This window comes from Ursus americanus, chromosome X, assembly GCF_024610735.1.
Source record: "Ursus americanus isolate L20-20 chromosome X, mUrsAme1.1.p, whole genome shotgun sequence".
Taxonomy (NCBI): Eukaryota; Metazoa; Chordata; class Mammalia; order Carnivora; family Ursidae; genus Ursus; species Ursus americanus.
The window spans coordinates 3,798,887-3,824,172 of NC_142164.1; the positions used below are offsets into that span (position 1 = coordinate 3,798,887).

At 40.2% G+C, this 25,286-nt stretch overlaps 1 protein-coding gene across 3 annotated transcripts in view; it reads left to right on the top strand.

Moving 5' to 3' along the window:
- Positions 1–25,286, top strand: part of CD99L2 (CD99 molecule like 2) — a 105,685-nt gene that overhangs the window by 38,225 nt on the left and 42,174 nt on the right. For 2 of the 3 annotated variants that reach the window (XM_045805113.2, XM_045805114.2), the window contains exons 2-4: positions 19,140–19,199; positions 24,392–24,460; positions 25,204–25,278. In XM_045805113.2, coding sequence (XP_045661069.1) covers positions 19,140–19,199; positions 24,392–24,460; positions 25,204–25,278 — 204 coding nt within the window. The remainder of the gene's footprint in view (positions 1–19,139; positions 19,200–24,391; positions 24,461–25,203; positions 25,279–25,286) is intronic. The other variant, XM_045805115.2, reaches the window with a different exon arrangement.

The following is a 25,286-nucleotide window of genomic DNA, read 5'->3' on the forward strand; positions in this document are numbered from 1 at the left end:
GCGTTCTCTCCATTTCACAGCTGAGGACACAGGTACAGAGCCATCTCTTGCCCGGGGCTTTTCTGCTGGTGAGCGACAGGGCTGGGACCTCAGCGCCCAGGCTTTTTGGCCCAAAGCTGGTCACCAGTACTGATATCCTCACGTGTTGTCTTGGAACAGCCTGAACTGGAGTTGGGCTCCAGTTTTTGATGTGACACCAGCAGCAGCACCCTTAGCAAGGCACTTAGTCGGTTAAGCAGCCGACTCTTGATTTCGGTTCAAGTCCTGATCTCACAGTCGTGAGATCCCCTGCCTCGGGTTCCGTGCTCGGTGGGGAGTCTACTTCTCTCCCTCTGCCCCTTTTCCTGTGCGTGCTCTCGCATGCTCACACTCTCTCTAAAAATAAAATCTTTTTTTTTTTTTAAAGATTTTATTTATTTATTCGACAGAGAGAGAGACAGCCAGCGAGAGAGGGAACACAAGCAGGGGGAGTGGGAGAGGAAGAAGCAGGCTCATAGCAGAGGAGCCTGATGTGGGGCTCGATCCCATAACGCCGGGATCACGCCCTGAGCTGAAGGCAGACGCTTAACCGCTGTGCCACCCAGGCGCCCCTAAAAATAAAATCTTAAAAAAAAGCAGCTGTGGCCCTGCGAGCAGTGTGCCTCTTGTCATAGGGCTAGCCTAAGACTCCAGTTTCCTGCTGCATCATGATGGCACTTGACTTGTTCATGGAGGCTTTGTGTCTGTGATGGCATCCACCTTATTCCTTATTCAGTTGGGTAGGACACCTTCGTTTTACATGTGGGGGACAGGTCACTTCTATGACCTCAAGCGAGGTCTGGGGTGCCCCTTGCAGAGCGGAATGCTGGCCACAGTACCTGCAGACGGCTACTGCAGTGTTTTGAGATGTAATCCACATAACCTAAAATTTGCCATTTTAAAGTCTACATACAGTTCAGTGGTTCTTAGCATACTCACCACCGTCTAACTGTAGAATATTTCCACTAGCCCAAAAAGAAACCCCATACTTATTGGCAGTTAGTCCCCATTCCCCTCCTCCCCACCCCCAGTCCATTTTTTCTTTGGCTGAGGAGTCCCTTAGCTCTCAGCTCTGACTACTCTGGAAAAGGTTACCCTTACAGGCATTCCAGGCATCTTTGGGATTTCCTCAGAACTGCTGTCATAGACATTTACCTTTCTGTGTGGAAAAGAGGAAGGAGAATGTCCTTTATTTTTTTTTTAAGATTTATTTATTTGAGAGAAAGAAAGCGAGTGGGGGGAGGGGCAAAGGGAGAGAATCTTCAGACAGACTCCCTGCTGAGTACCGAGCCCAAGACGGGGCGGGCGGAGGGGGGGGGGGCTATACCACGACCCTAAGATCAGACCTGAGCCGAAATCAAGAGTCTGCACGCTTTACTGACTGTGCTACCCAGGTGCCCCCAGAGGCTGTCCTTTAAATCAACAAAGTAACTTAAGCAATTTGTGAAAAAAAATCCTCCTTCTGCCTTTTAAATCAAGCTGCTTGCCATCTACATAGGACACTTGGATGCTTCCTGGAAATTTGTAGACAGACTTTTGGCCAAGGCACCTTGCTTACCAAGGCCCCCTTTACATGTACCTGGAGCCAGGTGTGGCCCGTGAGGGCCTGAAATCCGCCGTCTGGGTTACATATGCTGCAGATGTGTGGGTAGTGGTGGCTGAAATGCTGATCCCTGCCTTCACATCACTATTGTCGTCTCTGGGAGTGCTTTAAATTTATTCATGAAACTAGTGGGAGCTCAGGTGGCAGTAGCTAAATCCATTTAGTAATCAGAATAAGAGGGAAACCATTTTCCTGTTCCCTTGCAATGCTGCAGTGCTTAGCTAACCCAGAAGATATTAATTACTCAGCGTGCTTCGAGGTGTAAAAGCATAAATTTATCAAGACCGATGTGTTCGAATCTAGATTGAGGTGACAAGAGTTAAAATGGTGTAAAAATTCAGGGAAATCAGCGACTAGCATAACTTAGCATTTTGGATTTGCTCTCACCCTCTCTAGCACGAGGTGGGAGAGGGCTTCCTTACTTGTTTGTGTTAGGGAGAGAAATTACTTTCACCAGAGACATTTGTAAAACTGACCATGCGTGGCGGTGAGTTTGTCGCATAGATTTCCCGGAAGCAGTTTTCAGGAATGTTCCTGTGGTAGGCAGCAGGGAGGTATGAAGTTGTTCCCTACCCCCCACCTGACCTGCAGGTTTTCCTTTTATGACTCAGCCCCAGCGGCCCCCTGCCGGGGCGGGGGGCGGGGAAACACAGGGCTCTACCAGCAGCCACATCACATGAGGTCTTCATCATATGAAGGTGGAGCATCCTTATTCCATGGCTCGTTTCAGGTTAAATCGGGCTGTGCTGCCCTCCCCACCCCTCCATAAGCAGGCTCAACCTCTCGGGACTGACTTTAGTCTCCTTTCTGAACCCAGGTGATCAAGGGGCTTGTGCCATAGTCCTATTTACTGGGTCATGGTTTGACCCCACAGGTCCAAATCTGATCTTCTCGTGGGTCGTCCCTGCATTTTGGTACCAGCTGCTCGCTGTTGACTGAGTCCGTTTCCTCTTTGATAAGTAGCTCCATTTTTCGGAGTTGTGGTTTAGATTCGGGTGATGGCCCCCGTGCCAGGCCGTGGGTGTTGTCCTGGCTTTCTCGGACAAACCTAAGTGTAGCACAGCTATTTATGGAAGCTTCATTCAGACAAACAAATGGAAAATCCTAAGATGACGCATCTATGATTTACCAGTCTCAGATGTCCCTTGTGTTCTTAGTCATCCACAGAAAAGGGTCAAGATTTTCTAAAACCTGAAAACCAAAGCAGTTCAGGTATTACTCATTTAGAATTTGTACTGAACCCTTTCAAAAAAAAATTGAAAGCTGCTTTTGTGTAAAAAGGAAAAAGGTAGAAGAGAACCTATCCTTAGCAGGGGACAGGTGTGACTGGGCACTAAAGAGGCACCCATTTCCCTGGCTGAGCTGTGACTTTGCGTCTGAAATCTTTGGCAGCCAGGGGTGGAGGCTGCCTCTGCAGTTCTTAATCCAGCAGGGAGCAGACACGTTCCTCTGCAGAGAGGACTTTACTCTCGACGTGAAACCCAAATGGATTTGTCACGAAGTACTAACAGGTCCTCTCTACTGGTAATTCTGTGGGAACAGATCAAAAGTCCTCTCACAGCATCGAGACCAAGTTTGGTTAATCACAGTGAACACACCTTCAGGTGTCAGGCCTGTTTGACATTTGCATGGAGACGACCAAGTCCCAAGTCCCTGCTTCAAGCAGCTCGCTGGCTGGAGCAGCACTGTCCAGTGGAACTTTCCATGACGTCCAACACAATAGACACCAGCCACATGTGGCTACTGAGAACTTGAAATGTGGCTAGTGTGGCCAAGGAACTGCATTTTAAAGTTTTTATTGAATTTTACTTTAAATTGACACAGCCACATGTGGCTAGCGGTTACCATGTTGACCAGAAGGGACAAATATTGGGGCGCCTGGGTGGCCCAGTCAGTTGAGCGTCCGACTCTTGATTTCGGCTCAGGTCGTGATCTTAGGGCTGTGGGATCGAGCCCTAGTGTTGGGCTACATGCTCAGCCTGGAGTCTGCTTGGGATTCTTTCCCTTTCCCTCTCCCTCTGCCCCTCCCTGCCCCCTAAAAAAAAAAGAGAGAGAGAAGACAAACATAAACCCCTAACTGGAATGGGTGTGCTTTCAGGATGAACTGAGTGGAACGTGGGAGGACAAGAGGAGGGAGTGATTAATTCATCAAACCCAAATGAAAGGCTACTAGGGGGCGCATCAGGTGGGGCTCTCTCATGGGACGGACATTTCAATCAAGGCACTGGCAGGTGCTGGATCCCAGCCAGTTCTAACAAGGCCTGCTGTGTCTTGTTTTACAGGCCTCATTAAAATGCACCCTTAGCTTTATTTTTTTTAAATATTTTATTTGTTCATTTGAGAGAGAGAGAGCCAGCCAGTGAGAGAGGGAACACAAGCAGGGGGAGTGGGAGAGGAAGAAGCAGGCTCCCAGCGGAAGAGCCTGACATGGAGCTCGACCCCAGAACTCCAGGATCACGCCCTGAGCCGAAGGCAGACGCTTAATGACTGAGCCACCCACGCGCCCCCACCCTTAGCTTTAGACACCAGTCACGGTGGGCCAGGTTGCAGTGGGAGATCAAGTTTGTGTTTCCTTCCCAAATGGATAAAATCTCCTTCAGAACAGACACAAACTGCTAGGGTGTCTGTGGATAGAACCAGCACTTTGCTTATCAAATGGATGTTAAGGGCATGTACAAGTCCATGGGTAACATTTCCAAAATTCTGCTGAATGTGAAAGGACATTTTCAGACAGGTGTTACCAGCTCACTACATGCCTTTCCCATGAAAAGAAATTCTTTGTGGTCCTCTGCAGTGGAATGAGGTAACTTTTCTGTGGAATACTTAAACACTGGCCCCCCAGGTACAGTGATTTGGGGCTTGTAAATTTAACCTGCAATGAATCAGCCACTTCCTAATGTGTGCCTGGTGCCAGAGGGTGAGTCAGTGTCATTAATGTGGAGGGTTCCTGTCTGCCTACACCCAAAGTGAGTTGTTAGAGATTCCATACAAAAGATAGAGATCATGACCCTATTTTAGACCACTTGAGGTATGGTATCTCTCATGAGAATATTTGTTCCCATCTTGATTTGGGCAGTTGTGCTTGATTGTAGACTCTGAACAAGTCTTAATTAGCTCTGGATGTAGGTTGATGCTGAATGGTTTTGTCCACAGATGACTTGTGCAGGATGTTAATTGGAAGAATGAACGTATGCTTGCAATTCTTGGGTGAGAAAGTAGGGCTAGAGTTTTGAAGGAAGACCCAGTAGAATGATTGGCTTATGATTTTGGAGGGGTTGATCCAGAACTTTTAAATTGTCTTCATAAGAGAAATATCTGTAACCTGATTCGAAACAAATCAGAGAAGGCTTTAAATGATGAATAATACAATGCTCCTTCTCCCTGACCCCTATTCTCATCTTTTTAATAGACTTCATTTTTTATAGCAGTTTTAGGTTCACAGCAATATTGAGCAGAGGGTAGTTTTCTCCTATACCTCCTGCCCCCACACATGCACAGGCCTCTTTTTATCAACACCCCCCACCAGAGGTACATTGGTTACAACTGATTAACTTATATTGACATACTGTTATCACGCAAGGTCCCTACTTCAGGGTTCACTCTTGGTATTGTAGATTCTATGGGTTTGTACAAATTTATACTAACGTGTATCCACCATCAGAGTATCCTACAGAATCTTTTCACTGCCCTAAAAGTCCTGTGTTCCACCTATGCATTGCTCTACCCCAACCCCTGGCAACCACTGACCCTTTTATTATCGCCATAGTTTTGTCTTTCCAGGATGTTATGTAGTTGGAATCCTGCGGTTTGTCACTTTCACGATTGGCTTCTTCACTTAGTAATATGCATTAAAGGTTCCTCTGTCTTTTCATGGCTTGATAGCTCATTTCTTTGTTGTTTTTTAGCATGAAAGAATATTCCATTGTCTGGGTATCCCACAGTTTATCTTTACCTACGGAAGGAATCTTGGTTGCTTCCAAGTTTGGGCAATTATGAATAAAGAAATTGTAAACATCTGTGTGCAGATTTTGTGTGGACATAAGTTTTTAACCCATTTGGGTAAATACCAAGGAGTACACTTGCTGGATTGTATGGTATATATGTTTAGTTTTGTTGGAAACCACTAAATTGTCTTCCAAAGTGGCTGTGCCATTTTGCATTCCCACCAGGAATTAATGAGCTCTCCTTTCGGTCCATATCCTTGCCAGCACTTGGAGGTGTCTGCGGTTTGGGCCATTCTCATAGGTGTGTAGTGGTAGCTCATTTTTGTTTTTGTGGGTTTTTTTCCAAGTATAATTAACATACAGTGTTATGTTTCAGGTGTACATTATAATGATTCCACAGTTGTATACATTACTCACTGCTCATCCCCATAAGTGCACTCTTCATCCCCTGCACCTGTTTCTCCCATTCCCCCCACCCCCTTCTTGTCTGGAAACCACCAGTTCTCTATAGTTAAGAGTCTGGGGTTTTTTGTTTGTGTCTTGTCTTTGTTCATTTGTTTCTTCTTAAATTCCACATATAAGTGAAATCATATGGTATTTATTGCTCTCTGACTGACTTATTTCGCTTAGCAGTATACCCTCTGGGTCCATCCGTGTTGTTGCAAATGGCAAGAGCTCATTCTTTTTGATGGCTCAGTAATATTGCATTCTACTCTGTCAATTTGACTAGTCTAAATATCCTTTATAAGTGGGATCATTCAGTATTTGTCTTCTTTTTTTTAAAAGATTTTATTTATTTATTTGACAGAGAGACACAGCAAGAGAGGGAACACAAGCAGGGGGAGTGGGAGAGGAAGAAGCAGCCTTCCCAGCGGAACAGGGAGCCCGATGCAGGACTCGATCCCAGGACCCCGGGATCACGCCCTGGGCCGAAGGCAAACGCTTAATGACTGAGCCACCCAGGCGCCCCAGTATTTGTCTTCTTCTGTCTGACTTATTTCACTTAGCATGATGCCCTCAAGGTCCATCTTTGTGTGTGTGTGTGTGTCTATCTGTCTGTCTGTCTTTATCCATTTATCCATCAGTGGACACTTAGGTAGTTTCCCTGTTTGGTGATTGTGAATAATGCTGCAGTGAATGTGGGGGTGCAGAGATGTCTTTGAGAGAGTGATTTCATTTCGTTTGGATGTGTACCCAGAAGTGGGATTGCTGGATCGTGGTAGTTCTAGTAGTTCATTTGTTGTGTACCCTCCATACTGTTTTCTGTAGTGGCTGCACCAATTTACTTTCCTCCTAACAGTACATAAGGGTGCACTTTTCTTCACATTCTTGTTTACACTTACCTCGTCTTCTTGATACTAGCCATTCTAACAGGTGGGGGGTGATCTCTCACTGCAGTTTTGATTTCCGTTTCTCTGATGATCAGTGATATTGAGCGTGTTGGCCATCTGGATGCCTTCTTTGGAAAAGTTTCTATTCAGAACCACATAAGTGGGCCTAGATCCTAGGTCTGCTGGGGATGATGAGACACCAGGGGCAGCTGGGGTGTGGCCCATTTTTTAATCAGGTTAAGTTTTAAGCATTCTTTGTTTGTTTGGAATAATGGCTCTTTATCAGATGTGTCCTTGGTAAATATTTTCTCCCAGTCTGTGGCTTGTCTATTCAGTCTCTCGATAGTGTTTTTCAGAGCAGAAGTTTTTAATTTTAATGAAGTCCAGCTTATCAAGTTTTTCCATGGATCATGCTTTTGGTGTTACATCTAAAAAATCATTGCTAGGCTGGTGATGGTATTAAGGAGGGCACGTATTGCATGGTGCACTGGGTGTTATATGCAAGTAATGAATCATGGGAACTTTACATCAAAAACTAGGGATGTACTCTGTGGTGACTAACATAATATAATAAAAAAACATTAAAAAATAAATAAATAAATAAAAATCATTGCCAAACTCAAGTTATCTAGGTTTTCTCCTATGTTGCTTCTAGGAGATTTATCATTTTGTGTTTTATATTTAAGTCTGTGATCCATTTCGAGATAATGTTTGTGAAGAATGTAAAGTCTAAGTCTAGTTTCACTTTTTTGTTTGTTTTTGCAGGTGGCTGTCCAATTGTTCCAGCTCTGTTTGTTGAAGAGACTGTATTTTCTCCATTGTGTTGCTTTCTCTCCTTTGTAAAAGATCAGTTGACTATATATGGGTCTATTTCTGGGCTCTCTATTCTGTTCCATTGATCTGTTTGTCTCTCTTTTGCTAATACCCCACTATCTTGATTACTATAACTTTATAGTAAGTCTTGAAGTTGGATAGTGTCAATCTTCCCACCTAGTTCTTTTCCTTCAATATTTTATTGGCTGTTTTGGGTCTTTGTCCCTTCCACATAAACCTTTCAATCAGTTCTCCATATCTACAGAATAACTTGCTGACTTTTTGATTGTGATTGCATTGAATCTATAAATCAAGTTGGGAAACTGACATGTTGACAGTATTGTCGTCTTATCCATGAACATTGAATATCTCTCCATTTATTTTGTCCTTCTTTGATTCTTTCATAAGTTTCATAGTTTTCTTCATATAGATCTTACGCATATTAGATTTATACCAGGTATTTCTTTTTGGGGGCTGCTAATATAAATGGTGTTGTGTTTTTAATTTCAAATTCCACTCATTCATTGCTGATATATAGGAAAGTGACTAACCTTGTATCCTCCAACCTTACTGTAGTCACTTATTAGTTTCAGGAATGTAAGCGTTTTTTTGGTGAATCCTTTTGGATTATCTACATAGATGATCATTTTCTCTTGAACAAAGACAGTTTTTATTCCTTCCTTCCGAATCAGTGTATCTTTTTTCCTCTTGTCTTGTTGCAGTAGCTAGGACTTCCACTATGATGTTGAAAAGCAGTAGTGAGCAGGGACATCATTACCTTGTTTCTGATCTTCGAAGGAAAGCTTTAATTTCTCACCATCAAGGATGGTGTTACCTGCAGGTTTTTTGCAGATATTCTTTTTCAAGTTGAGAAAGTTCCCTTCTATTCCCAGTTTACTGAGGGTATTCCATTCTTTTAAACAGCTATATAACATTTCATTGTATTGAAGAACTATGTTTTATTTAATTCTTCTTTGATGAACACTTGGTGTGTTTCCATTTCTTTTTGCTATTGTAAACAGTATTGTTGTGAACAACCTTGTACATACCTCTTTGGGCACATGTGCAAGTATTTTTCTGTAACAGGTGCCTAAAAGTGCAATTGCTGGGTTGAGAGATATGCCTATTTAAATAATTTTACTTTTTAAATGTTGAAATAATTACAAACCTATAGGAAACTTGCAAATACAGTATAAGGCACTTCCCTCCACCAAATCACCTGAGAGTAAGTTGCTTACCTGATGCTCCGTCACTCCCCCCGCAACATCTACAATATAACTTGAGGGTGCATTTCCTTCAAACAAGGACATCCTGTTATATATCCTCAGCATAACAATCTAAATCAGGACATTAATGCTGATGTATTACTTCCACCTAATCCTTAGACCCAATTCAAGTGTTACCAGTTGTCACAATAATGTGTAATACAAGGAATTCCCATTTACTGATCACCTGAATTTCCCAGTTTTACCACATTTGCCCTGGTATGTATAGTGTGTCTCAGTATTTTTTCAGAATCATTTCAGACTCAGTCACAAGCATGATGCTCATTACATCTTAATACTGAAGTGTGCATTCCCTAATAACAAGGATACTTTCTTCCCTGAGCACGGAAAAATCCATCATGATCGGGAGTTTGACAGTGATCCAGTATTACCATCTGGTCAATAGACCTCTTTCAAATTTCATTTCGTGTCCCAATAACGCCCTTTATAGGTTCAGGATCCAATCCAGGATCACCTGTTGGATTTAGCTGTCACAATTTCCTTGATCTCTGGGATTACCGTTCAGTGCTGAAAGCTGTTAGCTCATGTTTTGTCCATTTTATAGTGTTGACAGTGGGAAGGCTAATCTGACACCAGTTACTCCATCATGATAGAAGCAAAAGTCTGCTTCAGAATTTTAGAAGCTAGGTTATTAAGTGCTATGACTATTTTCTTGGTGGATTATATGCTTTATAAAATACTGCACTTGGGGCGCCTGGGTGGCTCAGTCGTTAAGTGTCTGCCTTCGGCTCAGGGCGTGTTCCTGGAGTTCTGGGATCGAGCCCCATGTCAGGCTCTTCCGCTGGGAGCCTGCTTCTTCCTCTCCCACTCCTCCTGCTTGTGTTCCCTCTCTCACTGGCTGTCTCTCTCTCTGTCAAATAAATAAATAAAATCTTTAAAAAATTAAAAAAAAATATTGCACTTTTCCTATTTAAATGTTGGGATCTTGAGTTTCACCTTGTCATATTAATATTGCCACATCTGTTTCCTTCCTGTTAACCTTTACCTGGTATATATTTCTCTATTATATTCTATCTTTTCTGTGTGTGATTATTTTGTTTTAGGTATATGTCTTATCAACAGCATATAGTTACCTTTTTATTTCATTTATCTTTTGATTTATCCTCTTTACCCTTATTTTTTAAACTGATATAATTGTACATATTCCTGTGTTAAAGTTCATGTTTTCTGTTTAATACATTTCTTTTTTCTGTTTGGTGACGCTGTAGTTGGATTGATTTGTAGTTGTTGGTGTTGACCTTTTTTTCCTTTTCTTGAATGAGCTGAGGTTCTATATCCTATATATCTCTTCTATATGCTATACATCTCTTAATTTCTTTTTGCTGTGGGAAATGAATTTTTTAAAAAATTTATTTTTAGAACAGTTTTAGATTTACAGTGTCAAGCGAGTACAGAAAGTCCTCATATGCTCCACATTCGGTTTCCCCTATTTTTATTTAACATTTTACATTAGTGTGGTACATTTGTCACAATTAATGAACCAATATTGATATACTGTTATTAACTGAAATCCATACTCTATTTGGATTTCCTTTGTTTTTATCTTTTTGTTGTTGTTGTTCCGGGATCCAATCCAGGGTACCAGTGACCTGCCATCATTATATCTCCTTAGGCTCTTCAGGCTGTGCCAATTTCTCAGACTTTTGTTTTTGATGGCCTTGGTTTTGAGGAGTACTGGTCATGTATTTTGTAGGATTGAAATTTGTCTGATGTTTTTCTCATGATTATACTGGGATTATAGGCTTTTGAAAGGAAGACCACACATATATGTGTAGTGGATGCCTCATCCCATCATATCAAGGGTATATACTATCAACATGACCCATCACTGTTGATGTTAACCTTGATCTGATGTAGTGTTTCTTAGATTTCTCCACTGTAAAGTTACTCTCTCCCCCCACCTACCTTCTCATGCTGTAATCTTTGGAAGAAGTCAACACTTATGGAGTGGAGAGTTATGTTTTATCTCCTTGAGCTAGAAATCTCTATATAAATTAATTTGAACTCTTCTGTTTTATCCCTTTTATGTATTTGTTTAATGTATATTTATATCAGTATAGACAGAAGAGTATTTTATCCTTTGGATTATAATTTAATACTATCTTACTGATTAAATTGTTCCAGCTTTAGCCATTGGGAGCTCTTTCAGTTGGCCCTGTGCCTCTTTGACATATACCCATCAATACCAATATTTAAAAAAATACTTCCTGGTGCTAGAAGATGCTTCAAACTCATATATTTCTTGTTCCAGTCCTAGAATCTGCCATTTCTCCAAGGAGTTCTGTTTTTCTTTAATTGGAGAATGGTATTTAGAAACCACGACCTGGGTGACAGGTGTGCTCATTGCTACTGGGGTGTTATTGCTTCTAGGCCCTCTCAGGTGACAGAGCAAAGGTATGTCTGCATACTAGCTCGTGTATATATATACACACACGTCTACAAGTATTTCTATATGTAACCATCCATGTGTATATTAAGCTACACATGATTCATACTGAGGTCTCCAACTCTAATCCATTATCACATGGATTAGAGCCTTTTTTTTACTTTTTACTTTAATTTAAATTCAATTAATTAACATATAATGTATTAGTTTCAGAGGTAGAGTTCCATGATTCATCAGTTTTATGTAATACCAGTGTTCATCACATGCCTTCCTTAATGTCCATCACCCAGTTACCCCATCCCCTCACCCCCTTCCCCTCCAGAAACCCTGAGTTTGTTTCCTATGATTAAGAATCTCTTATGATTTCTCTCCCTCTCTGATTTCATCTTGTTTTATTTTTCCCTCTCTTCTCTTATGAACCTTGTTTTGTTTCTTAAATTCCACATATGAGTTCAAGATCATATGATAATTGTCTTTCTCTGCTTGACCTATTTTGCTTAACATAATACCCTCCAGTTTCATCCACGTTGTTCCAAATGGCAAGATCTCGGTTTTTTTGGTGGCTGAATAGTATTCCATTTTGTGTGTGTGCGTGTGTGTGCACACACACACATACATACCATAACTTCTTTATCCATTCATCCATCAATGGCCATCTGGGCTCTTTCCGTAATTTGGCTATTGTGGACATTGCTGCTGTAAACATTAGGGTGCAGGTACCCCTTCGGATTACTACATTTGTATCTTTGGGGTAAATCCCTAGTAGTGCAATTGCTGAGTCATAGGGTAGCTCTATTTTCAACTTCTTGAGGAACCTCTATACTGTTTTCCAGAGTGGCTGGAAAACCAGCTTGCATTCCCACCAATGGTGTTAAGAGTGTTCCCCTTTCTCTGCATCCTTGCCAACATCTGTCATTTCCTGACTTGTTAATTTTAGCCATTATAATGGGTGTGAGGTGGTATCTCATTGTGGTTTTGACTTGTATTTCCCTGATCCCAAGTGATGTGGAGCATTTTTTCATGTGTCTGTTGGCCATTTGTCTGTCTTCCTTAGAGAAATATCTGTTCGTGTCTTCTGCTCATTTCTTGATTGGATTATATGTTTTTGGGTGTTGAGTTTGGTAAGTTCTTTATAGATCTCAGATACTAGCCCTTTATCTGATAAGACATTTGCAAATATCTTTTCCTATTCTCTAGGTTGTCTTTTGGTTTTGTCGACTGATTCCTTTGCTGAGCAAAAGCTTTTTATCGTGATGATGTCCCAATAGTTCATTTTTCCTTTGTTTCCCTTGCCTTTGGAGATGTGTCTAGCAAGAAGTTGCTGTGGCTGAGGTTGCAGAGGTTGCTGCCTCTGTTCTTCTCTAGGATTTTGATGGATTCCTGTCTCCCATTTAGGTCTTTCATCCATTTTGAGTCTATTTTTGTGAATGGTGTAAGGAAATGGTCCAGTTTCATTCTTTTGCATGCGGCTGTCCAGTTTTCCCAACACCATTTATTGAAGACACTGTCTTTTTTCCATTGGATATTCTTTCCTGCTCTGTCGAAGATTAGTTGGCCATAGAGTTGAGGGTCCATTTTGGGGTTTTCTGTTCTGTTCCATTGATCTATGTGTCTGTTTTTGTGCCAGTACCATACTGTCTTGATGATTACAGCTTTGTAATAGAGCTTCGAGTCCAAAATTGTGATGCCACCAGCTTTGGTTTTCTTTTTCAACATTTCTTTGGCTATTTAGGGTCTTTTCTGGTTCCATACAAATTTTAGGATTATTTGTTACAGCTCTGTGAAAAAGGTTGGTGGTATTTTGATAGGGATTGCATTGAATGTATACATTACTTTAGGTAGCATAGACATTTTAACAATATTTGTTCTTCCAATCCATGAGCATGGAACGTTTTTCCATTTCTTTGTGTCTTCCTCAATTTCTTTCATGAGTGTTCTATAGTTTTCTGAGTACCTTTGCCTCTTTGGTTAGGTTTATTCCTACGTATTTTATGGGTTTTGGAGCAATTGTAAATGGGATCGACCCCTCAATTTCTCTTTCTTCGGTCTCATTTTTAGTGTACAGGAATGCAACTGATTTCTGTGCATTGATTTTATATCCTGCCACTTTGCTGAATTCCCATATGAGTTCTCGCAATTTTGGGGTGGAGTCTTTTGGGTTTTCCACGTAAAGTATCAGGTCATCTGTGACAAGTGAGAGTTTGACGACTTCTTTGCCAGTTCAGATGCCAGCTATTTATTTATTTATTTATTTATTTATTTATTTATTTATTTATTTATTTATTTATTTATTTATTTATGTTTTCTGATTATTGAGGCTCAGACTTCTAGTACTATGTTGAACAGCAGTGGTGAGAGTGGCCATCCCTGCTGTGTTCCTGACCTTATGGGAAAAGCTCTCAGTTTTTCCCCATTGAGAATGATATTAACTGTGCGCTTTTTGTATATGGCTTATATAATCTTGAGGTATGTTCCCTCTATCCCTACACTGTGGAGAATTGTAATCAAGAAAGGATGCTGTACTTTGTCAAATGCTTTTTCTGCATCTATTGAGAGGATCATATGGTTCTTGTCCTTTCATTTATTGCAGTGTATTACATTGATTTGTGGATGTTGTACCATCCTTGTAGCCCAGGAATAAATCCCACTTGGTCGTGGTGAATAATCCTTTTCATGTACTGTTAGATCCTATTGGCTAGTATCTTGGTGAGAATTTTGGCATCCATGTTCATCAGTGATACTGGTCTATAATTCTCCTTTTTGGTGGGGTCTTTGTCTGGTTTTGGGATCAAGGTAATGCTGGCCTCATAGAAAGAGTTTAGAAGTTTTCCTTCCATTCCTATTTTTTGAAACAAGTTTAGAAGAATAGGTATTAATTCTTCTTTAAATGTTTGGTAGGAATCTGCTGGGAAGCCATCCAGCCCTGGACTCTTGTTGGGAGATTTTTAGTACTGCTTCAGTTTCTTTGCTGGTTGTGGGTCTGTTCAGGTTTTCTGTTTCTTCATGTTTCAGTTTTGGTAGTTTGTCTCTAGGAATGCATCCATTTCTTGCAGATTGGCCAATTTGTTGGCATATATTTGCTCATAATGTTTTTATAATTGTTTGTATTTCCTTGGTGTCGGTTGTGATCTCTCCTCTTTCATTCATGATTTTATTTATTTGGGTCCTTTCTCTTTTCCTTTTGTTAAGTCTGGCCAGGGGATTATTCATTTTATTCTTTCAAAGAACCAGGTCCTAGTTTCGTTGATCTGTTGTTCTGTTCTTTTGGTTTCTCTTTCATTCATTCATTCATTCATTCATTCATTCGTTTATTTAGATTTTATTTATTTATTTATGCATGCATTTAGTCTCTATTTCTCTTCTCCTGCTGGGTGTAGTCTTTATTTGCTGTTTTTTTCCCCAGCTCCTTTAGGTGTAAGGTTAGGTTGTGTATCTGAGACCTTTCTTGTTTATTGAAAAAGGCTTGTATTAGTATATACTTCCCTCTTAGGACCACCTTTGCTGCATCCCAAAGGTTTGAACAGTTGTGTTTTCATTTTCATTTGTTTCCATGAATTTTTAAAATTCTTCTTTAATTTCCTGATTGGCCCATTCTTTAGTAGGATGCCTCCATGTATTTGAGTTCTTCCCAACTTTCCTCTTAGATTGAGTTCCAGTTTCAAAGCATTGTGGTCTGAAAATATACAGGGAATGATCCCAATCTTTTGGTACCAGTTGAGACCTGATTTGTGACCCAGTATGTCATCTATTCTGGAGAATGTTCCATGTGCACTTGAGAAGAATGTGTATTCTGTTGCCTTAGAATGGAATGTTCTGTATTGATCTGTGATGTCCGTCTGGTCCAGTGTGTCATTCAAAGCCCTGTTTCCTTGTTGATCTTCTGCTTAGATGAGCTGTCTATTGCTGTGAGTGGGGTATTGAAGTTACTATTAATGTATTACTACCAATATTATTTTTTATTTTGGTTATTGGTTTATGTAGTTGGCTGCTCCCATGTTAGGGTCATAAATATTTACAATTGTTAGATCTACTTGTTGGATAGACCCTTTAATTATGATATGGTGTCTTTCCTCATCTCTTATTACAGTCTTTGGTTTAAAGTCTAATCTGTCTGATTTAAGGATTACCATCCCAGCTTTCTTTTGATGTCCATTAGTATGATAAAAGTTTTCTACCTCAGTTTCAATCTAGAGGTGTCTTTAGGTCTAAAATGAGCCTCTGGTAGACAGCATATGGATGAGTCTTGCTTTTTTATTCAGTCTCATCCCCTGTGTCTTTTGATTGGGGCATTTAGCCTGTTTACAATCAGAGTAAATATTGAAAGATATGAATTTAGTACCATAGTATTACCTCTAAAATTGCTGTTTCTGTATATTATCTCTGTTCCTTTCTGGTCTGTGTTGCTTTTAGGCTCTTTATTTGCTTAAAGGATCACTTTTAATAGTTCTTGCAGGGCTGGTTTAGTGATCACAAATTCTTTTAGTTTCTGTTTTTCATGGAAGCTTTTTATCTCTCCTTCTATTTTGAGCGACAGCCTTGCTGGGTAAAGTATTCTTGGCTGCATATTTTTCTCATTTAGCACCCTGAATATATCATGCCAGTCCTTTCTGGCCTGCCAGGTCTCTGTGGAGAAGTCTGCTGCCAGCCTGATATTTCTACCCTTGTAGGTTATGGACCTCTTATCCCAAGCTGCTGTCAGGATTTTCTCTTTGTCTCTGAGATTTGCAAGTTTCCCTGTTATATGTCGAGGTGTTGACCTATTTTTATTGACTTTGAGGAGCATTTTCTGTGCCTCCTGGACTTGCACGCCTGTTTCCTTCCCAAGATTAGGGAAGTTCTCAGCTATAATTTGCTCCAATATACCTTTTGTACCCTTCTTCTTCTTCTTGGATCCCAGTTATTCTACTATTGTTTTGCTTTTATGGTATCACTTATCTCTTCTCCCCTTGTGATCCAGTAGTCGTTTATCTCTCTTTTCTTCAGCTTCTTTATTCTCCATCATTTGGTCTTCTATATCACTAATTCTCTCTTCTGCCTCATTTATCCTAGCAGTTAGAGCCTCCATTTTTTTTATTGCTTCTCATTAATAGCTGTTTTGATTTTGGCTTGATTAGATTTTAGTTCTTTTATTTCTCCAGAAAGGGATTCTCTAGTGTCTTCCATGCTTTTTTTCAATCCCAGCGAATCTTTATAATCAATATTCTGAACTCTAGTTCTGACATCTTATATCCATACTGATTGGGTCCTTGGCAGTCAGTACTGGTTCTTGCTGTCTTTTTTGAGGTGAGTTTTTATGTCTTGTCATTCTGTCTAGAGAAGAATAGCTGAATGAGAGAACAAAATATTAAAACGACAACAACGACCCCAGAGAAATATACACTAAACAAATCGGGAGTCCTGAAACCGAAAAAAAATAAATAAAAATTAAGAGGAAAAAAAAAAGAAACAGCTGAATAGAACAGATCCATACACACTGGATCCTGTGTTTATTTTAGTTCATTTGTTAGAAAACTAGATCCTAAAATTGCAAAGAAAGAAAAATATATATGTACAAAAATAAAATTACATACAATGAAAGGATAGAATATAACTGTAAAAATGGAAATTAAAAGACAAAAAAAAAAAGAACAAACTGACAGGTGAAGAGGACAGAGCAAGAAACTAGATTCTGGGTGTATTTTGGTCTCTTTGTTAGAAGAAACTGCATCCCAAAATTGTAAAGAAAAAAAAATACACACACACACACAAATATAAAATTAAATACAGTGAAAGGATAGAATGTAACTGTAAAAATGAAAATTAAAAGACTTAAAGAGTTGATAAAATAAGAAATTGGTTGTAAAAGGAATGTGAAAAAAGTTAAAAGACTAAGGAATCATGGGAGGAAAAGAAAATCTGTGAATTCTATGTACTATATTTCCCTAATGCTAGAGTTTTGCATTTCTCTGTGATCACAAACTTGGTCTTAGCTGGACATTCTTGCTGATCTTCTTGGGGATGGCCCTGTTTTTTTGATTTTTCAAGTGTATTTGCCCCAGGCAGAGTTGCAGTGCCTTTGCCAGGGGCCAGGCTAAGTAATCTGCTCAGGGTTGCTGTAGGTGGGTTTTGATCCCTGAAGGCTTTCCATGCAGCTTTAGAGGATGAGAATGACAATAGCGGCCTCCCAATATTCAGCCCTGGAGCGGAAAGCTTGGTTCCCTCACTTTTCAGTGTGCCCTCAGGGAAATGCAGTCAAACACTCCTGTCTCCCTGGTCTCTGTCCGCACTCTATGCTTGTGTGGCCTGTGACTTAGGGTTTCTCTCTCAGGCACACGACCCCATTTTGAATCTCCAAACCCTGCAGACTCCTCAAGTGTGCTCCCACATTGCTCCTCCCAGGGGAAGAAGGAGAGTCTTGCTGCAGTTCTGCCTCTCCCTGGCCCCTGCTCGGAGAGCAGTGGTCTGACAGTGCCACGGTTTGTGGTATATGGCAACCCTGAGTTGAGAGCCCACTCTTGGGCTCACTGTTTGCTGCCAGCTTCCCCACTCCAATGCCTGGGAACTCTGCCGCATTCAGGCACCCCTAGTCTTCCTGTGACCCTAGGGATCCTGAGACCACACTGTCCCACCTAGGGTTCTGCCCCTGCTTAGCCACCTGCGTGACATCCCTCACCAGAGCAGACTTCTGAAAGTTTTGATTTTGTGCTCCGTTGCTATATCACTTTCCAGTAGCTGGCTTATGGAGGCTCCCTCCCACCACCATGATTTATCTTCCCATATATCGCCTCGGATTCATTTCTCTGCACCCCTTACCTTGCAGAAAGTGGTCAATTATCTATTTGTAGAGTTGCAGCTATTCTTTTCTTAGATCTCCAGTTGAGTTCATAGGTGTTCAGAATGATTTGATAGCTATCTAGCTGAATTCCTGGGGCCAGACGAAACTAAGGTCTCCTACTCCTCCGCCATCTTGGACTCCTCGCATTCTAGCTTTCTCTTATTGATAATCTCCCTCTCCAGCAGTGAGCAGCCTGGCTTCTACAACTCATCACCCATTTACCTATTTGTTCAGTTCCAGTATGCATGCATAGTAGTTTGAGAATTGATAATATATATACCCCTGTGGGAAACTGTGCCCATCTAGGGGAAATGATAGCTGTCAAGTTCAAAAGCAAGCAGAGTTGGGCATATGGGTCCACCTCTGAGAATAGATTCTCTTGTGAAAAGCTTTTCCCTAGAGCCTTTTAAGTGATGTGTAATCAGAGCTGCTTGTCTAGATATGGATACTAGGGTCAAAGGGGAAGGTACCCTGGATTGACACAGTGCAGTGCGGCATTTATGAGATGTGGAGTGGAATGTAAGAACCTGGCTCGTTATCAGTGGAGCTTTGGACTCAAATATTCTTTGTTGCAAAAGTCATACATACTGTGGAAAAGGCTTTTTTGTAAGATTGTACTTAGTGTTCTGTACAGTTGAGTCTTCAGCCTTCTAGCGGACTGAAGACTGTGATCAGTAACCTTGGTGAGATTAAATCCTGCATGATCTCAAGAACCTTAATTATATCTGCAAAGACCATTTTTCTATTTTGTTTTTTGGTGGAGATAAGTTGTTTGTAGAAGGATATCAACTCGTGTCTTTGGATGGCTTCTACCAATTTCCATTTGTGGTGTGAACCTTCGTGACACCCTCTAACAGGAAACAACCATTACAAGAAACTATTTCATTACGATTTTGTTTTATGCAAAAATAATTAAATTAAAAAAATCTTTTTTAAATCTTTAGGATCTGGGGACTCTGATTTACGTCTGGAGGATGCATTGAAAGAAACTTCCTCAGTGAAGCGTGAGTAGTAAATCAAGCTATTGAAAACAACCAGTAGTGATTAATATGCACCACCCACTAGCATACACACTCAAGGAAAACATTTTCTTATCTGTATTGATCAGATAAAATATGGGTGTCATAAATTGCATTATTTAAAAGAAAATCTGAGTATTTAACATCATTTGTTTCCTTTGTGAAGAATTTCACACAATGTACAATAGCTGATACAGCATTTTCTCCAGCAGCGGCCTCAGAAGACTGCCTTTTCCTAATTCAGAAAAAGGTACTTTGAAGTGAATAAGAGATTTGTTTCTCCTACATTTTTTTATAATGGCTTTTCTTAAAATGGTGTCTACATGTAATCTCTCAAATACTAAGTTTTGTCATCAGTTTCTCTTTACATTTTTTTGAAAACAAATTAAACCATTTTTTTTAAGTGTGAATGTTAGAAAGTAAAGCCGAGATTTTGCATGACCCCTCCCCATTGTACTAATGTCACTCCTATCCCAGGAGGGAACCGCTGAAGTCTGTTTGGGATATGCTGGTCCCAGATGATTTTCTATGCTGTTATGTACATCTGTACACATAGTTCGGTGTTTTTGTTTTATATGACTTGTAAGCCTTTTTAATTTAGTTATGTGTGTATTACTGTACAACCTTTTTTTAAATTATGTATTGAAGACCTGAATGAATGTATCTATCTGTGCTAATTTCCTAGGGTTACTGTAACAAAGTATCATAAACTGGCAGGCTCAAACCCACAAAAGGTATTCTCTCACAGTTCTGGAGGCCAGAGGTCCAAAATGAAGGTGTCGGCAGGACCACGCTCCCTTTGAAGGCTCGAGCGCAGAAAGCTTCCGTACCGAGCCCATCTGTGGCGGCTTGCAGCTGCCTCATTCCAGTCTCTGCCTCCATCTTTACAGAGCCTTCTCCTTTGTGTGGTGTCCTCTTCTGTCTCTTATAGGGGTTCTTTTTATTGGATTTAGAACCCACCTGGATAATCCTGCATGATCTCATCTCAGTATCCTTAATTACATCTGCAAGACCATGTTTCCAAATAGGGTCTTGTTTATGGAATCTGGGAGCTAGGACTCCACTATATATTTTGTGGGCCACCATGGAACGTACTACATCATCTCTGTATCCACATCTTTATATCTGTATTTCAGATGTAAACTTGGGCTTCAGGGAGCTGGCACTCCAGTAGTTGGCTTTGGCCATGGCCAGTGCTGCCATTTCCTTACTGGTAGATGTGTGATTTGCTCTCATTTTTCATAATTACAAATAGGGTTTCAGTGAACATTCTTGTCCCTATCCTTTGTGTACAAGCTCAGTGGAACTACCAGGCCGAAGGGTATACATATTTTATATTTTAATAGATTCTGCCAAATTGTTTCTAAAATGAATGTACCATTATATATTCACTGAATACTGTTGCATTCCTTTTCTCCCAGATCTGTACATCACCATTTTATTAATCAAAGGTGTTTTAACAATACGATGGACAAAATACCTTATTGCTTATTCTGCATTTTCCTCATTATAGTGAGATGGAGCATCATTTCATATATTTATTGGCCATTTGTAGTTTCCATTTTTCTGCTGTTTTGCTTGTCTTTTTCTTCGTGGGTGAGTCACCTGATTTCTCTGTGCCTGTGTTTCCTCGTGTGTTACATGAGGTTAATAATAAGCCCTACCTCCTAGGATTATTGTAAGGATTAAATGAGATGACCCTTGTGAAGCGCTCAGCACAGGACTGGTACAAGTTCAGTACTCAGTAAGTGTCAGTCATTATTATTGATCCTTGATTTGACTGTGGCTGAGTCTCTGGTGTAAGTCAAACATACATGAGGAATGCATGCCTACTTTAATTGATCAACAGACTGAAAGCAATTCCTGTCAAAATCCCAGCTAGAATTTTTGCAGAAACAGACAAGCTGATCCTAAAATGCATATGAAATTCAGGGGATCCCAAATTGCCAAAACAGTCTTGGAACACCTGGGTGGCTAAGTAGATTAAGCATCCAACTCCTAATTTCAATTCAGGTCCTGATCTCAAGGTCCTGGGATTGAGCCCTGTGTTGGGCTCCACACTCAATGCGGAGTCTGCTTCAGATTCTCTCCCTTTGCCCCTCCCCCTCAAATAAATAAATTTAATTTTTTTTAAAAGAAAAGCTTTATAGGGCAAAAGCAGAAGTGTGCTCCTCTCTGAGATGATTATACACATGGCAAAAGGAAGAGATGGAGGGAAAAGGGGTGAAGATGGAAGGAGAGGGTGGAGGAAGGGATGGAGGGAGAGAGGAACAAAGTTTTGAAACCGATGTACTTTCTAAGTTGATTCATCTATTCTGGGTATTTCATATAAATACTGTCATATAATATGTGACCTTTTGTCTTTCATTTAGCAGAATGTTTGGAGGCACACCCACCTTATAGCCTGCATATCAGTGCTTCATTCTTTTTATGACTAATATTCCATTGATGCTATTATAATGGAATAACTTTATTTTCCTTTTTCAGATTGATTATTGCTAATATATAGAAATACAATTGATTTTTGTATATTGATCTTGTATCCTGCAGCTTTGCTGGACTTACTATCTCTAAGAAGGTCTGGATTGTTAGTGTTGTGTTTTCTATATGTAAGGTCATGTCGTCTTTGACTAGAGATCGTTTTACTTCCTTCTTCACAGTCTAGATGATTTTTTTTCTTGCCTAATTGCCCTGTACAGTATTGAATAGAAGTGGTGAGAGTAGACATCCTTGTCTTGTTGATGATCTTAGGAGAAAAGCTTTCAGTCTTTCATCCTTAAATATGATGTTTACTGTGGATTTTTCATAGATACCCTTCATCAAGTTGAGGAAATATTCCTAGATAAACAGTATTTTTTTTCTTAGCGTGAAATGATTTTGGCTTTTGTCAAATGCATTTCTGCATCTATTGAGATCAAGTATTTTATTTCCCTTTGTTGTATTAGTTTTGGATATTAAAGTGATTGATTTTCTTATATTGAGCTACCCTTGCATTCCTGGAATAAATCTTACTTGGCCATGTTTTATAATCTTAATATGCTGCTGAATTTGGTTTTCTAGGTTTTTGTTGAGGATTTTGCATCTGTACCCATAAGGGTTAGAGGTCTGTGGTGGATTTGTTATCTAGTTATCTTGTGGTGGCTTTGGAATAAGGTACTACTGGCTTCATAGAATGAGTTAGGAAGTATTCCCACCTCTATTTCTTTGGAACAGTTTAAGAATTGACTTTTATTGATTGATCTTTTTTTTTTTTAAATTCAGTTAGCCAAGGTATAGTACATTATTGGTTTTTGATATAATATTCAGTGATTCATCAGTTCAGCATAAACACCCAGTGCTCATTACATCACGTGCCCTCCTTAATGACTTGATTTTTCTTTAAATATTTGGTAGAAATCACCAATGAGGACTTCTGGTCCTGGGATTTTCTTTGTGGGAAATGTTTAAATCCCTGATTCACTGTCTTTACTTGTGGGTCTAGTCTTGTCCGTTTCATCTAGGTTATCTAATTTATTGTAATACAGTTCATAGTGTTCCTTAATTCTTTTTATTTCTGTACAGTTGGTAGTAATGTCCTTTCTTTCATTCTTGAATTTAGTAATTTGGGTCTTCTTTCTTTTTGTCTTGGGTCAGTCTGCTAACAGTTCATCAATTTTGTCAAAAGAATCAAATTTTTGGATTTGTTTTTTCTCTATTTTTTATATTCTCTATTGCAGTTATTTCTGCTACAATTTTTATTTTCTTCTTGATGTAGGTTTGGTTTCCTCTTTATCTAATTTTTTAAAAGATTTTATTCATTTATTTGAGAGGGAGAGCAGGGGAAGGGCAGAGGGAGGAGAGAGAATCTCAAGCAGACTCCATGCTGAGCATGGTGCCTGACGTGGGGCTCAGTCTCCCAACCCTGAGATCATGACCTGAGCTAAAATCGAGAGTCAGACCCTTAACTGACTGAGCCATCCAGGCGTCCCTATCTAATATTTTAATGTGAAAGGTTAGACTATTGATTTGAGACCTTTTTTTTAAAATGTCAATGTTTAGAGCTAGACCCCCCCCCCAGCACTGCTTTCACAGTAACACCTAAGTTTTGGTATGTTGTGTTTTCTTTTTCATTTGTCTCAGGGTATTTAATAATTTTCCTTATGATTTCTTCTTTGACCCATTGGTTCGAGTCTTCCTTCCTGATTTTTCTATCAAGCTGTTCTATCTATGATTGAAAGGATGGTATTGAAATCTACAGCTATTATTGTCAAATTGCCTATTCTTTGATTTTTGCCATTTTTTTGCTTCTTGTATTTTGGGGCTTGGTGGTTGAGTGCATATATGTTTAAAGTTTTATCTTTCTTCTGGGTTTATCCTTTCATGATCACAAAATATCATTCTTTGACTCTTGTAATAGTGTTTGTCTTAATGTGTGTTTTATCTGGTAGTAATATAGCTACTCCAGCTTTCTCACAGTTGCTATTTGTATCATATACTTTTACCCATCTTTCTACTTTCAACCAGTTTCTATTTTTGCTCTTAAATTTCCTTTACTACTTCTAATAGTAGGAAGAATTACACCAAAGTCTTGATGTCTAAGGAAAGAAACTATTAGAAAACTAATACATAGTACGCCATGTGATAGGAGTGAAAGAAGTCTATATTTTTAGAGGAGTCTGGTTGAGCTGAAAAACCTCATCGTTACAGTAGTAACAACCACACTTAAATGAACTATCTTGTTGGTATTATACTACTTTCAGTTTATAAGACACTCCCGTACTCTACTGGGAGCGTAACCTCAGTCCATCCCTGGGCAGTATGATTTATGGTTATGGTGCCAGGTTGATAGTGGTGGAAACCAAGGCCTGAAGCTCCCAAGGGTCATGCTCAAGCTCTGGAATCTCCTGGACCTATCCAGCAGATCTAGGCTGAACACCTTGCTCCATTAATCTTCAGGTCACTTGTGGAACTGTGTCTGCCTTACCACTGGTCCTCTGAAGAAAAGTGAATGGAACTCATCTCATTTAAACCTTCTGCATTTCTTTGTCATCCTCAAACGGGTTGTCAGAGGCCTTCGAGGGGCCTCAAGGACTAAGACAGGGACACCATACTCATGATGTGACATCCCTGAGCCATGAAGTGGCTGCTGTATTTTGTTACTAAATGTGTTCCCATGCTGTCCCCCTTCCCCATTTTAGCAAGATGGGACCATGTCACAACCACAACCAAGAGGCCGGGAACAACCAGAGCTCCAGCAAAGCCTGCAGGTAATATGGCTGCTCTGAGGAGACCATTTATTTTTCAGTGTCATCTTTCAGTAAAGGATTTTGACTTTGTGACTTTTTCGTGGAGTTGTCTTAGCTTTCTCCAGACGGGTCACTTTCCTATTCAGACATCTTCACCGATGTAAAACAAACAAACAAACAAAAAACTAGCCTTGGGGTGGGAGACACAGTCATTGCTCCTGTCTGGCAACTTGTTACTAGTACTTTAGGAGCATGCTACCATGTTTCTGGAAGTGGATGGCTACCATTCTTCTGAAGAGACAGTCATGACCCAAGAGAGAGAGTTACTGCTGCTTTTTTATTTGCCCTCATGTCTTCACATTTGCACCCTCAAAGGGGTGCTTTGTGACCATGCAACCTCCCCATCGATTGTCTGATTTGTGGACTCCGTGCGGTTGGTTTTGAATCTTGGGTTAATACCTATAATCAGTGAGGAGACCATTAAAATGGTCTCTTTGCTAGCCTAAGCAAAGCATACACAGGAATATAAATTAGTTGAGAAAATGGTAATACAGTGCAAAGACTGAGAGCAGTAAGTTGATTCATCCTGTTGGTATTTTCATTACCAGCGTCTGTCAGAGTGGGAACCCAATTTTAGCTTCTTTGTCTTAACTCATGGACTGCATTGATCAGTTGAATCCAGGAGCGTTTTTGCACTTTTTGGAGTCTTGTACCCAGTTGTTAATCAGTTGGCCATTTCCTTTGTGTTTTGATGCTCACCGAAGGTAGCTCATTTATCTTGGCTGATGCTTTGGATGATCCAGACGATGGCCGCAGGAAACCAAGTGCAGGAGGAGGAGGTAAGTCA